A 15,468-nucleotide genomic window follows, 5' to 3' on the forward strand; every position below is an offset into this window, starting at 1 on the left:
AGATGAGTTAATTGATGTGATTCTAGGGTGAGGAGAAAATGGGAGTGGCAAAGACCATCATCAATACCAGACCCCGCTCCACCCTCCTGCGTACACGACTCAGGACTAACGGTCTACATGCTAGACTTTAGGAATCTTCGACTTACTGATTTTTATCTTTGACTTTACACAGACCAGAAATAGCAGATTAAGCTGAATGCTCAAATTTTAAATACATTTCAATTAAAGCTTTTATAGTCTTACAAACTCAAAACCAAATCACGCAATGCAACCCTTAACATCCATGCAGTCCTTACGTATTTTGCAGGAGTGTTTTCCACTATTAAAATTCTAGCTGGTTTATAACTTTTTGTTTTCTTCTAAGTAAGACCAAAAGAAAACTGTACCTTTTTGTTGAATCCTGCTGGCCACGTTATGTAATATACCAGACTGTGCTAACATGCTGGCCAAATCATTTATTAGCCAGTATTGGCATGTATTCTCAATTCAGCATGCAGTAAACTGATTTTTAAAGAATTTTTAATAACAGGACTAGACACTCTAACAGCAACTGCATATTACTGCATGTTAAAATAAAATAGAGATGGATTGCCACAAGTTGTGTGAGCTTTTGCTAGTAATCAAACTGATTTACTAAAATGAAGAGGAATAGTCAATTTTTTTTGTGCAGACACCGAATAAATAATGCATCCTGTTCTTTCCAAGGAGTTAGAGAGAAGAAGCAAATGCAATATTTATCTTTTCAAACATGTACAAAGCTACATTAGCCTATTAGAGGGACAATGTAAAACTCTGAAATAGAGCTGATAACTTGAACATCAGCAAGTACGTCCTGTAACACAGAGGTATTTTACAAAAAGTACCTTTCTTAATCTTTCAGGAGAAAATTCCAGGCCAACTAGAAAGAGAGTGAAGAATACACCAAACTCGCCTAACGTCTCCACCTGTACAATAGACTTTAAAAAAAAATAAAAATCAAAATCAGTGCAGAGCAGTCTATTTACAATACAAATTATAAGACCACTTACAAAATATTTTTCTTATTATGCTTGCATAGGTAGTTCACTTGCTGGACATATGACATCAGAATTTCCTTCAGCATCTTTAGAGTTCAAACATTTTTCCCCATTCACCCGCCTGCTCCTAGATAATTTGTGTAGATAGTGCTGGTCAGAATGAACACGTGCATTGATCTAGGTAAGTGTGCTTACTTGTTGAAAATAAATCTTATGTTTTATGCATATGCCATTAAACCCCCCAGGTTTGCATTCCAGAAGCTATTCTGGCTACTTACAGTATTGGCCTGTTGGTACAGTCATTCTGCTAGACTGCAATTGCTTTTCTGCTCTCCACCCTATGGACTCCATGCATCCACCTCAGACCAGTGCGACTACCAGCCTTTCCACTTCAGAGAGAGGGGTGCAACAGCAAGGAAAGCGGTTCTCTTCCTTGTCACAACCAAAACACCTAACATTTCTTTCCTGTGTATTTCCAGTCCAGAGAGGACAGGACCTAACATCAACTCACAGACAAGTGGAAATGGAAACTACCTGCCTGCATCCTCAGTTTATCCAACATTCAACTTTTTATGAAGTACAGAAGCAACAAAAGGAAAGAGACCCAGGCAACATGAGCATCATCCAGATGAATAACACTTAATCACAGCTCCACAAGAAACAGGCAACTCACTAAGAAACTGTCGTAAAGAAACCCTCCTCATCTCTGTTCTGACCACGTAATTTTCAGTGCAGGTCTCAAAATGCACTGTTGAGTCTCCTTCTAATGCCAAGCTTACGAACTTGCTTTTCAGTCTAAGCAGCCAAGCTTTCCAGACCTTCTCAGCTCAGAAATTATGTATAACACGAAGGTTATTATTTAATTGCAATTTTGGAATATGACCTACTGCAAGTGTAGCATATGTGGCCTTCTATTCCAATACAAGACTGACAAAATCCTACAATTTCTGCTCATCCCTACTTAACTTCAAGCCCAACAGTCATTTCCAACAGAAGTCCACATAAGAGCAGAGGCTGCAATCATGTTATCAGTGGCTATCAGTGCAACAGTTACACATGTAACTCAACCAAACATTACCATGCAGCCGTAATACACATTCTGTTTTGCCTGCTAGCTAAGCAATCTGTTAATGCACACCAGCTCACTAATCAAAATGAGTGCCATGTCTAACCAACCACAGCCCACGGCTTCACATCGGGCCAGTAATCAGGGCACACGTGATGGAGCTAGAAAGGTTCAAGAGACTTCAGGAATGTGGGCAGGGGACTGGAAAAGAACAAGGGCAACTAGGATGGATGGATGAGCCACAGAGATGCAAAACAACTCTCTAGGAAACCAAGCTATGCTACTCAGGGAACTGCTTTTTTAAATCCTTCCTCCACTGACTTTTTTCAGGTTTCTGAATATTTCATGTCATTTAAATAATTTGTCTCTCAAGTGTGATGCTTTATAAATAAAGACAGAAAGAAAAACAAACAAGCCCCACAACACACAACCTTCAGCTTTCATGTTCAACAATTGCTTATATTAAGGTTATGCAGGAGGAAAAATAACATAAAATTGAAAACAAAATTATTCAAAGACATAAAATTTTAAGGCCTCATTTTGCAAAGGTCCAGGTTTTGGGATTTTTTAAAAAATACATTTGAAGTTTGCAATACCATATCCTTTTAAAACTACTTCTAAAGACTTCAACAAATGAAATCAGTCAAGAAACAACTTGCACACTTACCTTGATACTATTTAGCCCTGATGGTCCCAAGAGTACTCCACAGATGATATATCCAAACATGGTTGGCAATCCTATTGTTGTGCACAGCCAGCCACATGGCAAAGACAACATTCCTATTGTCACAATATCCTAAATATATAAGATTTAGAAATGTATTAATAGAAAGAGCACACAACAGTATTTTGAAAGATAAATTTGTGATGAAACCAAAGACAAATGGCACTGTAAAATTAAATGTAGACTAGTGCCTGTGAAAATACACTTTCAGTAAACAAATTCTGAGGCATCTGTGTTAAGTCCAAGCAGTGCAGTTTTGTAGATGAGATACTGACCTTAAGTAATGAGCAGTTCTGGGGACTTTTGATCAATCTATTAAATATATTTATGGAAATAAACAGTTTCCTGGTGAATTGTAGGGGGAATTACACTTTAAGCATTTTTCAAACATCCATTTTGGGGGGTTGTTTGTTTGGTTTTTAATCTCAATGCAGTTATTCTTCATGAAGCACAACTACAGGAAGAGACATGTTTATGTCTTTTCCAGCATCCCTTCTTTCATCACAAGACACGAACGGGTAAGTTCTCTCCAATGACAACACACAAGTGGCTAATCAGGGGCAGCAGTAGCTTGCTTGTAACACTGTGCAGTCTGAGAGAAGGGATGCTGCCTTGGTCGTGGAACAAGGTAAATCAAATACAACCAGAGAGGATTCACGCAGCATCACAGTCTTGTGAAGACTACACTAGGTGTAGGGAACACACCAGCCAGATTACCAATAGATGGGGAAGTCATAAATGCTAGGGTAACTTTAGAGGGACACATGTTAAGAACACTCAATCCAATCAAGCAGCACTGGCAGGCAGACTAGTGGGTGTAAGTCTTGCCAAAAGAAATGACAAGAACGCCTCTAAAATTACCACCTTTATGAAGTGATGATCAGCACGAGGAATGGTTGAATCTCTGGGCTTGGTAAGGATATACTGATTGTTCTGGGAATCAATAAGCATACTAAGACCCAAGTCATCCTCTACTTCTCTTTTTGAAGCGTTTCTTTTGGAGTTGGCTTCATCTTCTTCCACCCTTAAAACTGCTTCAAAGTTTACACCTCTTACCTGTAAGAAAAAGAAAGCAAGTTACAATAACCAAAAAAAGGGATCAATGAAGCATACAGTGAAAAGGAAAACGCTAGTAGCTGCATTTGAAGTTGGTCCAGAAAGAGCTGACAATGATTAAATATATTGCAGTTTCTACTTAAAGAAGTCTTTCAACCTCTTTATCAAAACTGGAGGTCCACACCTGAAAAAGTTCTAATTTGGATTACATTTTAAATAAGAGGGGGGTTTCAAACTTCTTTGGCCAAATCACCCAAACAAAAAAAATACAGACAGGGTTTCAAAGTTGTAAAATTACAATTCAGTATTTTTAATTGCATCTAATCTTATCTTTTAATGTTTTTAATAAAGCTCTATTCAATCTAGCCTTTTGTCTTCTATATTGAAGTCTAACATTTTATTTCTTTGTAAAAGAATAGAGATTACAAAGTGATATTCAGTTCACAAAAATGTGAAATAATGACTGCATTCTGAGTCAAGCAAAAGCTACTGTGCCGTAAATTTGAAGGAGATGTGGTAAGTACTGTGTCTACCAGCTCCATCTTCAGAGCTTGTAATTACAAAGTAGAATATGCTAGGATGATTTCATTATTCCCTGTGTTTTAAATAATCTGGTTTTTCCCAATATTCAGAAACAATTATGGTTGTTAGTTCTTTTAGACTTCATTAAAGAGGAAAGGCTGTTGTCATTCCAATGACTAACTGCAAAAGATTCAGTTTTCCCAGATTGCCATATTTTGCCCAAATGATGAAGAAATGCATTCACACAAGCCACCTGTAAAACAGTTTCCTATTCTTCTTTGTTGGTTCCCCTGCACGTTTCCCCAAACCAGGCAGACAAACACTGAATATTAAAATGCAATATTTAACCTGCAACTTTTAACCTTTTCTTCAACTCCTTGAATTTGTGTGTATAAATAAAATCTTAAATCATAACAATGATCTCTTCCCCTGCTTTTGTAAATCATGCAATACAATGGGCATCTAAAGAACTGGAAGTCATTAAGAGTCAGACAGAGGGAGGGAAAAAGGAATTTGAAACAAATGACTAAGTTTACAGAATTACCTAGAAGCATTAAAATAGCTGTTTCAAATACTAGCACTTTCAGCTGATGGAGTGAGAGACTGATGACCATTTTCTCTTCATGCATCATGAAAACTGTCTTTTCACCTTTTTTTGCCCCAAACCTCTTTTTATATGTATTTTTGGTTTTACTCTCTAAGCTCCCCACTTACCAGGTTATTTTGCAATCCAGAATGAGGTGTCCATTGTTTAGTCTAAGAGACTAAACCATGGTTTCAGCTGGTGGGAGAAAGTAGGAGCAGCTGCATGCCACATACATGCAAACTATTCTCACACTATTGGAGTGAGAAGAAAGTCTTCCCTACAGCCAGCAAATGTGGAGAACTATTTCTAATCAAAATACACACAAAGTGCCCAAGCCTAATGTTCTTTTGTCATCTTTACTCCTGATTCCCTCTTCCCACACCCTCGTTGCTACTCCAGGGATACCAAAACAGAACACAGAGCTTGCTGTTAAATGTTGGCTCTGCAATTTACAGGCTTTCACACTGGAATTATTTCACTGTTCAGAGCTGTGTTGCCATCTTGCAGATGACAATTACTTTGCCTAAAATAAGAAGCCAAGATCTGTTCTAGTATCTTCTTGAGAATGTAATGTTATGACAGCAGTGATAGTGTTCACTAAGCAAGATTATTTTATAATATACACGAGCAGTGAAGAATCTAGTTTGAAGCTCTGGACCTCCAAATTTATATACAGTCTGTTACATGTTCCTTTGTACTCGGTAGTTTGTGTGTCTGAAACCTAAACAAACTTATCTGCATCAAAATTAAAAATGTATTATCACAGAATGTCCTGAGGGGACCCGTAAGTATCAGCGAGTCCAACTCTGATATTATGTACCAAAGATCACATAAAATCAATGCAACTGGACAAATACAATCCTTGAGTTCAGAGTCCAGGTCAGAAACAATATAAGGAATATAGGAAAGATTAAGATAATTATGAAAAACAATCCTTTTTTCTGTATTATATATATAAATAATACATTGTGTGGATATTATGGTGCATTTTCACTTTTACAAAAGACAAAGGAAATGACACAAGACAGAACAGGCTAGACGAGCAAGAGTAGACAGCACAGGTTCAGATGAGCTTTTAAATACTAATAAATTTTAGGACATGAGAGAAGACAGTTCTTTTCAGGATTTTATATCCTAAACCAGCAATTCCTGAAAGTAGGTTATAGATAACAGAATGGGGTGCATAAATACTCTTTCTCTTGCATTAAGTGGGTGAACTCAGGGCGTTTGTTTTGGGTTTTTTGGGTGGGGTGCTCCAGGTTTGGGGTTTTTGGGTGGGGTCCTTTCATGGTTTTGTTTGGTTTTGGGTTGGGTTTCTTTTTTCATTTCTACATACTGCATTTCTCTATTTGATTATATTTTAATAGATGCTTTTGTATCTTTACAACACTACTGGTGATTCCATTACAGCTTCCTTGCTCTGATGTTCCAGCCTTGTAGCTTATTAAGAGAAAACACAGTAGATGTTTCTCACAAAGATGGAGCTGTAAGTGATTCCTTTTCTTTTGTGAATAGAGATGCGAGCAGAAAACCGAAAAGATACACTGGGCGGGGGAAGGATGCGTTGGCATTTTGCCATTTAACAGGTGTGGCAGAAGAACCCTCATCCCTGGGCTCCTTTAAAACCTGCCGTTATGCCCCAGCGGAACAGGAGAGGGCACTCCAGCTAGCTCGTCCCTTCCCGCGGCTGGTCCTGCTCGGACAGGATTCCCACCAGGTACAACTGCTTTTTGAGCTGGTGCATACAAAATGAAAAGGTGCTTTCACTTTCTCTCAGCAGAGCACAGTGTCACAAGACTGTCCTGGCTTTCTCCTCCAGAGCAACTGCTTTTTCTCCTCAGCAGAACTCAAGGGATATGCCTGCCTCAGAAGTCAACCTGCAAAGCAGCAAACACCTTTCTAAAGCAAAAGCCCAATAAAATTGCAATACATGTTTATGCAAACAGCACCAGTTTAGAGACAGTCTCTGAGGACAGCACGATGGGACACTGCAATCAACTGATGTACTCCCAGCTCCAAATACAGACAGCCTCACTGGAGGGATGCTGTCCATCATACAACACAGAAAGAACAACACAAACAGGCCCAGGTATGAAAAGCAGAGGGAGTCAGATCTGGCAGAAAGCAACAGCACAGGTACATTTCAAGTCCTTACCTTGAACAACGTTATCTTTTCCCAGACTGTGAAAACTAACTGCAGGGATTCTTCTTCCCCTGTAACTTTCTCAACAAAATGGAAGAGGAGAGACTATCTTCACACGTTAACTCCATGTCCTGCAAAGCCTACACAGCACAGTCTCCACCACCACCAAGATGTCCTAGCTCTCCTGGGCTCTATCAGTGAGGTGGACTACACTTGTCACTGCCAAAGTGGCAGCTGCAGGAAGGACTTTCAAATCAAACCCACAGAAATCACTAGCAAAAAGAAGTAATTAGCAATCATTCTACTATTAAATACTTTCTTATGTTGAAAGGGAAGCAAAACCAACTGTGGAGCCAAAGGTTTTTTGGTTTGGTTTTTTCTGCTAGTCCCTAAAATCCTAACAGCTGTTGAACTCAAGAGAAACACCTGTACAGCACAAATACCCACTCAAAAGTAAACACACATCAATGAAAAGACTGTGTCTAAAACATCACTTACAGATTTGTTGTCATCAAAGGCATGCTCTTCTATTTCCTCTTCCAACCTATCAGCTGCCTTCCTGACATCTTCTAGAATTTCATCAAGCATTGATAGGCTTTTGTTCTGATGCTGCATGTTCTTAAGGGCTTCAACCTGATGCTTCTCTGCTGCTAGGAGTTCGACGTATTCCATTTCCTCCTGTTGAATTTTATCACAGGCAGATAAAGTGCTGGCCAGTCCTTTGACCAGGAAAACATTTGACAGAGATGTATGTTTCTTTTGACACAAACCATCTTATGAGCAGAACTGCAAAAGCAATACAGACTCTATAATGGTATTTGAAGATTGCTTTCTCTTGTACCAATTTTTCATTGGGGGAAGCAGGCAAGAAAACCAATAAACAGCCAAATAAAATATCCACCAATTGTCTTTTCTAATCCACTAAATGGTAGAGCTGCCCCAAGGTCACTGTTCAGAAAATACAGGAAAGGAATTACTTTGAGGGACTCTAGGAAACGTATCAGAGCCAAGGAAAGTTCAGAGCTCAGTGCTTTAGCAGGGAAGCATAACAAACTTGAAAGCACAGCTTTACTAGCTACAACAAACAAATTGGGAGGAAAACACAATGAATCTCGCTTTTATAAGCCATTTTATAAACATGGGAAGAGCTCTGTGTATGCTTTTCAAAAATCACAATAACTGTGGAAGTAGCTACAAAGAAAACCCACCCCCAACCGTTGGGAGAGAGTGCAAATGAGCCACCAGGCACTCTAGCCCAGGTTCCTTTTCACGTGTCCCAAGAAGCACTTTTCCCTATCAGAAGTGAAATACTTGATTTTGTCCATCTTTTCAGTTTGAACTTGCACTCATGACTTCTGACATCCATGTCTAGGCTTCAGAAGTAAGCAAATTAAAAATGCTGATGTGGTTTGACATGGTATAGAATTATTTCAGTAGCTTTCCTGATGAAGTTATGTTTCATTTCTATTTTTGGATATTTCATGTTCAAAAAGAGAACTAGCAAAGTTTTATTTACTGATCAAGATTGGACGTAACACTGACCCTTCTACATGGTTACCAAGACTGTAACCAAAGATAATATTTTGTTTCATGGCAGATTATAATTTGAGGTGTTTTAGAAATGAGATGCTCACTTTACATGCCTACATTCTTTTAAAGATGCACAGGTTGAGAGAATGAGGAAACACCGGCAATGGCAGGCTCCTTCCTTCTACTTAGATGCAGGATGGTAGAATATTTAGAGAGATGCTACATCCATTAGTTAAGAGGGACAATATTGTTAATAAAGGAAAAAAAAAACCATAAAGCAAAAAGGTCAGAATGAATTCCTAAAACAGCCCCCAAGTTTCTCTCTCCATTTTTGATGTCCTGACATATCCAGTCAGAAGACGGATCTGACATAGGTCTCCTTCAGGTCAGGTGTCTTTTCTGCCTACTCCACACAGGTATCTTGGACAACCCAGACATCTAAAATGATCCTAATTTCCTATCTTTCAGTAACTGCAGTGTCCCCTCCTCCACACATTTGCAGATAGATGTTTTTTCCCTTGACACCTGAAAGAAGATGCATATAATGCAATTACTTCCTTGATGCCAAAACAAGAGTGTCTAGAGTCTTGCATCTGGGGAACAAGCCCACATACCAGTATAGGTTGAGGATGATCTGTTGAAGATCAGGATAGGGGAAAGGGACCTGAGGGTCCCAGTGGAGAGCAGGATGACCATGAGCCAGCAATGTGCCCTCATGGCCAAGACGGCCAATGGCATCCTGGGGGGTATTAGAAGGGGTGTAGTTAGTAGGTCAAGAGTGGTTATCCTCCCCCTCCACTCTGCCCTGGTGAGGTCATATCTGGAATACTGTACCAATTTTTGGGCTTCCCAGATCAGGAAAGACAAGGAACTACTTGAATGAGTCCAGTGCAGGGCCACCAAGATGATTAAGGGAGTGGAACATCTTCCTTATGAGAACGGGCTGAGGGAGCTGGGCCTCTTTAACCTGAAGGAGACTGAGTGGTGACCTCACCAATGTCTGTAAATACGTAAAGGGCGAGTGTCGGGAGGACAGAGCCAGGCTCTCCTCAGTGATGGCCAACGACAGGGAAAGGGGCAACGGGTGCAAGCTGGAGCACAGGAGGTTCCGTGTGAACTTTTTCACTGTGAGGGTGACAGAGCACTGGCACAGGCTGCTCAGAGAGGCTGTGGAGTCTCCTTCTCTGGAGACATTCAAACCCCACCTGGGTATGTTCCTGTGTGACCTACTGTAGGTGACCCTGCTCTGGCAGCTGGGCAGCGAGGGTCAGACTGGATCATCTTCCAAGGTCCCTTCCAATGCCGCTGGTTGTGATGAAACCACCAAATTGCTGGCTCCTGCCCGTGTAGCCATGGCAATTCTAAACACCAACAGACATGATGAAAATTACCCAGTTCCCAAAATAACTGGAGTTGGGGAAAATTTAACTATTAATGTGTTTGTCCCAGTGTTAACTGCTTTAGCTATTATGCAACACATAAGCAGGAGACATGGTCACTCTCATACAGCCTCAAGGAAGAACATTCCCTGTCTGTTCTCTGCTAGCAGACATGGCTTGAAAGATGTAAAACAACAACCCCTGTATGAGTTGCAGATTCTTCCCTCAGTCAGCAACAAAGAAGAACATGAGATGGGATAGATACGGGTTAAATTCTTTCACTTCTGAAGCTGAAGGGGTTTTGGGTGGAAGGAGCTAATCAGGCTGAACCAAACTCAACTGCAGAAATAAGTGTGCAAGAGGAGACTATAGGGGAAAAAAATGAGGCTTTAACTTGCAAGAAGTTAACTTGCTCTGAAAAGCAAGGTAGAAGAGCTCTGAAAAATCTTTTACCTGTAAGTTCCTGTAATTAATGAAGACAAATGGTTTTGTAGTCTATTAAAGTGGCATCTGTGTTTTCACCTACAGACCAGCGTCCCGGCAGCAGAGCTGGGCAATCACCGGGAGTGGTGCCCATGGAAAACCACGTTACCTCAAACAGCCTGCATCAGAGCACAAAACACCAGTCTGGAACTCACACAGGGATTGGAGACATCTGATCAGACACACACCAGGCAGCCTTTTAAGCAAGGTAATACGGATAAGGATTGTGCACTTCACAGGAGACCAGAACACCAAGGAACACGTGAGGAAAATGAGGTAAGATGGGTAATGATGGTTAAGAACAGTGTTGCTGGTGCTCACTACTGTTTCATCAGGGATGAGAAGATAAAGTACAGTTAGAAGAGGATGCATCTTTGCACTCCTTGAGAGCTATTTTTTTCCATCAATGTCTGAGCAGTAGGCACCCAAGAAATTAGAAGCTGATAAAATATAGGTATGATTTTGTTGCTTTTTCCTGAACTTCCATACAGGTTCCTAGAGCAAAAGGAAGGCAGAAGCTACCTTCAACACTTCTTCCTTCCTTCTCACCTCCACCATGAATGATTCTGCTCTACCTTTTTCTACAGCAGAAACAGCAAAAAATGCATCAGAGACCTGAATACATATCCCAGCACTAAAGACTTCCAAATAGTTCAGCTCAACAGAAGTGAAGTGTCCAGCACCTTCTACAGTATTTTCCATTCAATCACTGCTTAAAAAGTGGAAAGGAAGTCTTGAGGGTTACAGTAAAATGAAACTGCAACAAAATTGGACCTAATGTATGTGTTCTGAAGTAAGAAGTCCAAAAATGTTTTCATCTTTTTGACATGCATTTCTCTGCTACCTTTGTTTTGGTTTATATAACAATTGTAAGGTTAGAACAAATACTCTGCTTAAATAATCATTTGCATGACAAAAGAAGGAAGGATGTAAAAGATTAGCCATTCAAGTAGATATCTTCATATGGTAATATTAAAATAAAGCCTACACAATCCACCTCTGCAAAAGTAAAGTTGTGACAGGACACATTGCCTAGAATTAGGTAAATGAGAATGAAGATTCTGGACAGCTTCACTCCTAAAAGCTCAGAGGAAAAAAAAAAAGAAAAAAAAAGAAAAAGAGAAAAAAGTAGTAATTTTCTTGACAATTACTCCCATTTCTGTGCAGCAGATGTTGGCACTACCATTAAGTGCCAATACCAAAGTAATACTGAGCACTTCATCAGAACACACGTTGATCCAAGCTACTCCCTATCCACATTTGTCATAATTCAGTCTTTGCCTTCACCATACAGACCACTCCAGCCTCCCAAGTCTGCATCCTAACTTCTACTTCAATCAGCCTTTCTTGCCACAATTTGCCACCCACCTTTCTTGTGCACAAGCTCTTGCTGCCTCTTCTTTTAGAGGCCAGAGAACAGAGGAAGACTTAAAATATTCCTCCAGTGGTTGAGAAGTAGAGCAAAGAAAAGTGCAATTTAAATATCAGACCAAATAAATGGCACTGTCATGTCCACTGGCAGTAGCAGACTGTACACACCCTAGCAGGTCCGTGTTGACACAAGAACTCAAATCTTCCATGGAGTGTTTCTGCTCAACTGTACTTTCCTCCGTAGAGTCATTTCTGCCAGCTCTCTCTCAGAAGCACTGTCTTTCAAAATTGCACTTTCAAGGCTAGGAGTGCTACACAGTGGTTAAAAACTTCAGTAATTTCACATTTTGCATGTCGATTTTACCCACATCTAGGTGTGAATATGAAAATAAAAGGCAAGAAGTAATTTTGTTTAAATTGTAGATTTTGGTTGAGCAACTACCATCTAAAGTAGAGAAAAGTTAGTATTTTGCCAGTTCATGGCATTTTTTCCACTCTGATAACCCCGCTGGGTTTATCTAGTGCAACTGCTCTGCCCACTGACTCACTTGTATTCCTTCTGCTCTAACACAATATTTGCCTTAGGTCTTACCATTATGCTGAGCTTGGTTTTGAAATAAGAACTATTGGCTGCCGGTAAGTTCAAAGCTCTACACCAGAATTACTTCTGATTTTACTAATGAGAACAAATTCTGTATTCAAAATCCATTTTAAACAGTAAAGCAATGCAAGTTTCAAGCAGATCCACTTTCTTATCAGAACAGGCTGCAACCACGGGATGACAAAATCACACACGGGGGAACTGACCTTAATTGCAGCTTCTCTCAAGGCTTCCAGTCTCTGCCTGCTGCTTTCTTTCATGTTCACAACGTCTTTGTAATCACCCTGTAGAGCTCTCTGGAGGCTGTGGATCGCCTGAAAGACCGAGTTTTCACTTTCATTCAGCTCCTTCTGGAAGATTTCAAAGGTGTGCACCTGAAACAGCTTCTCTTCGTCCGACAGCCCCGCGTCCTTCTCCACCGCCCTGATCGCGTTCTTCAGCTTGTTGAGAACAACGTTCTTCTGGCGAAGGAGCCCAGACAGTTTCCTGCAGCTCTCCAGCACCCACTGCTTCCTCTGAGTGACAACAGCCCCCTTCCCACGGTGCAGCTTTATCGCGTGCTTCACCACGTCCTCGTGTTCCCCGGGATTCACTGACTGGCCGCCAGGCAGCGAAACCAACGTCCATAAGGAAATAAACCCAGCCACCTTCATTCTTCGCTTCTTATTGCTGCTGGGAGAGACCTGTAGTCCACAGCTGCTCACAGCTGTCTGCTACATGGTTTCTGCATCTCCAGGGCAGGCACCAGGCTGCAAGATTATCAAACGTGGTAAGCATTAGGTCAAACGAACGTAGAAAACATACCTAAGGCTGCATCCTGCACTATGATCTTTAACATGGTCTCTCATCAGCCGTTACCAAAACCAAGAAACAGCCCAAGATTATTGATAAGATTTTTGTTTTCCCTTAGAGCACCGTCTAGAGATCATCTTCTTTTATAAACACTGAATGGAAAGTTTAGTCATATCACATGGTAGTCATCTGTGCTTCTTCTTAGAAGAGGGAAAAGACATTAAAAGTATTAAGCCACGATGCCATGGGCTGCAATGCAACCTAATACCAGAATTAATTCTTCTTATCTATCAGTAAACTGCTTGCATTTTCTCATAGCTATCCTAAAAAAATGTTATAATCATGTTATTTATACAGCCTCAAAAGCATTATCACATTCAACTATACAAAACCCAATGAAACAAAGCTTAACTGGAAGAGATTACATTATAAATCCTACTCATGAAAGAAATATCTCTACAGTAACGAAGGAACAGCAAAACTTCCTGGACTTCTGAGCAGTACTAGTTCGGATCAAAAACCTTCAAGGCTGCATGGCCTCAAGGCATTTTACTTTAAAGCTAATTATTGATTCCCAGGATTTAAAAACAGGGATATAAGAACTGTAAGAGTAAAATCAATTCATTTACAAGTTCCTTTCCCAGAAGCCACTCAAAGATCTATCTTTAAACTGCAGTATTTGCTTTTAACCCCAAGCAGGGTAGAATTTCAAAACTATGAACCAATTTTTTTTCACCAGATCCTACAGGAAAATACTGACATCATTGTAAGATAACAAGGTTACATTTTCTTAAAAAAACACCCCAACAAACCAAACACACACACCCCACACAAAGTTATACATAATGAAGTATAAACGTATGTACAAAACACACATTCATCACTGAAGCACAGCATGCTAAAAATGCCCAGCACACACCACATGCTGGTACATCATTAAAAGGGCAGGAATTTGCCTAAAGCTTCAGCTGCAATCTTGATCTCTGGGACAATGGACTTAATCAGGAACCAACACACGGACATATCTGAGAGTTATCTTGAAGCAGGTCTGCCTCTGAGAGAATCTTCTTTCCCCAAAATGCAGTAGCAGCTGCAATCACAGATATCTAAGCCAGCCTTTGTCAATATGTAGAATGGAAAGGGAAGATGCACAACCATGCACTACCTTCATTTTTGACATGCATTCCTGTTTCTGCACCAGAGAAGTGAGAAAACCTGTCTCTCTGTTGGTTCCTTTCTTTTCAGTGCACGAAATAGAAGCCAAAGTACTTAGCTATCTATAGTTGACTAATGGCTAGGGTTTAACAAGATGAAGCCCCAAAATATTTAACATTAAGACTGAAAAATGTAATTGAAGTAGCAAACACATGGCTACATCGCATTAGTTTAAAAAAAAAATAATGAAGTAGAAATATTTCAGAACTTTGGTAAAGCTCTGGGGTTTACCACTTTAAGAGGTCAGGAAAAAAGTAACAATCCCCACAAGCTGGCAAAATTCTAGAGTGGCATTTAAGGAAATAGGTCTTCATTAATACACAGAATCACAAGGTTGGAAAAGACCTTTAAGATCATCAAGTTCCTGTCCTATGCTGAACCTTATCTCTAAGTACCTCATCCGCCCTTTTTTTAAACACATCCAGGGATGGTGACTCAACCCCCTCCCCGGGCAGCCTGAACCTGCCCTGGAGCAGATCCCTGCCACTTCCCCTTGTCCTATCACCTGTCACCTGGAAAGCACAAAGCAGCAGTCTTCCTCTTTAACGTGAATGGGGGAGAGATTTTGCTGAGCACGTTACAACCTCTCCCTGCAAGAAAGAGGGAGAAGGCGGCAGCTAGCGCATATCCAAGCTTCCCTTTGCAGGCAGATGAACAGAACATTACTGCAGGTTCTAGGAACATCAAACCACAGAACTAGCCTCGGAGCAGGGGCTGACGGCGGTGTCAGCCCGCCCGTCGCTGCACCCTCACCATCGCGGCTCAGATACAGTGCGGTTTTGTTCCGGTAGCAGCGATTTCTCCCTTGGCAAAGGAAAAGGACAGCGGGACCAGCAGCAGCACTCAAAAGCTCTCAAGGGAATAATGACCTCACATATAAAAATACATGATGTGCTTCAGCGGGCAATCGGAGAGGCCAGAGGGAACCCAGGCTCCTCTCCGTGCGCCAGCAGTTACCAGATGAGAGAGAGCTCCTCTCGCTCG

At 40.7% G+C, this 15,468-nt stretch overlaps 1 protein-coding gene across 1 annotated transcript in view; it reads right to left on the bottom strand.

The window, feature by feature from the left end:
• Positions 1-13,130, bottom strand: part of TMCO3 (transmembrane and coiled-coil domains 3) — a gene marked incomplete at its 5' end in the record, with an annotated part of 30,931 nt that extends 17,801 nt beyond the window's left edge. The window contains 5 exons of the mRNA XM_084270556.1: positions 864-956; positions 2,750-2,878; positions 3,671-3,862; positions 7,612-7,791; positions 12,684-13,130. Of these exons, the coding sequence (XP_084126682.1) occupies positions 864-956; positions 2,750-2,878; positions 3,671-3,862; positions 7,612-7,791; positions 12,684-13,130 (1,041 nt within the window). The remainder of the gene's footprint in view (positions 1-863; positions 957-2,749; positions 2,879-3,670; positions 3,863-7,611; positions 7,792-12,683) is intronic.
• Positions 13,131-15,468: the final 2,338 nt, after the last annotated feature.

This window comes from Gallinula chloropus, assembly GCF_964237585.1.
Source record: "Gallinula chloropus genome assembly, chromosome: 1".
Taxonomy (NCBI): Eukaryota; Metazoa; Chordata; class Aves; order Gruiformes; family Rallidae; genus Gallinula; species Gallinula chloropus.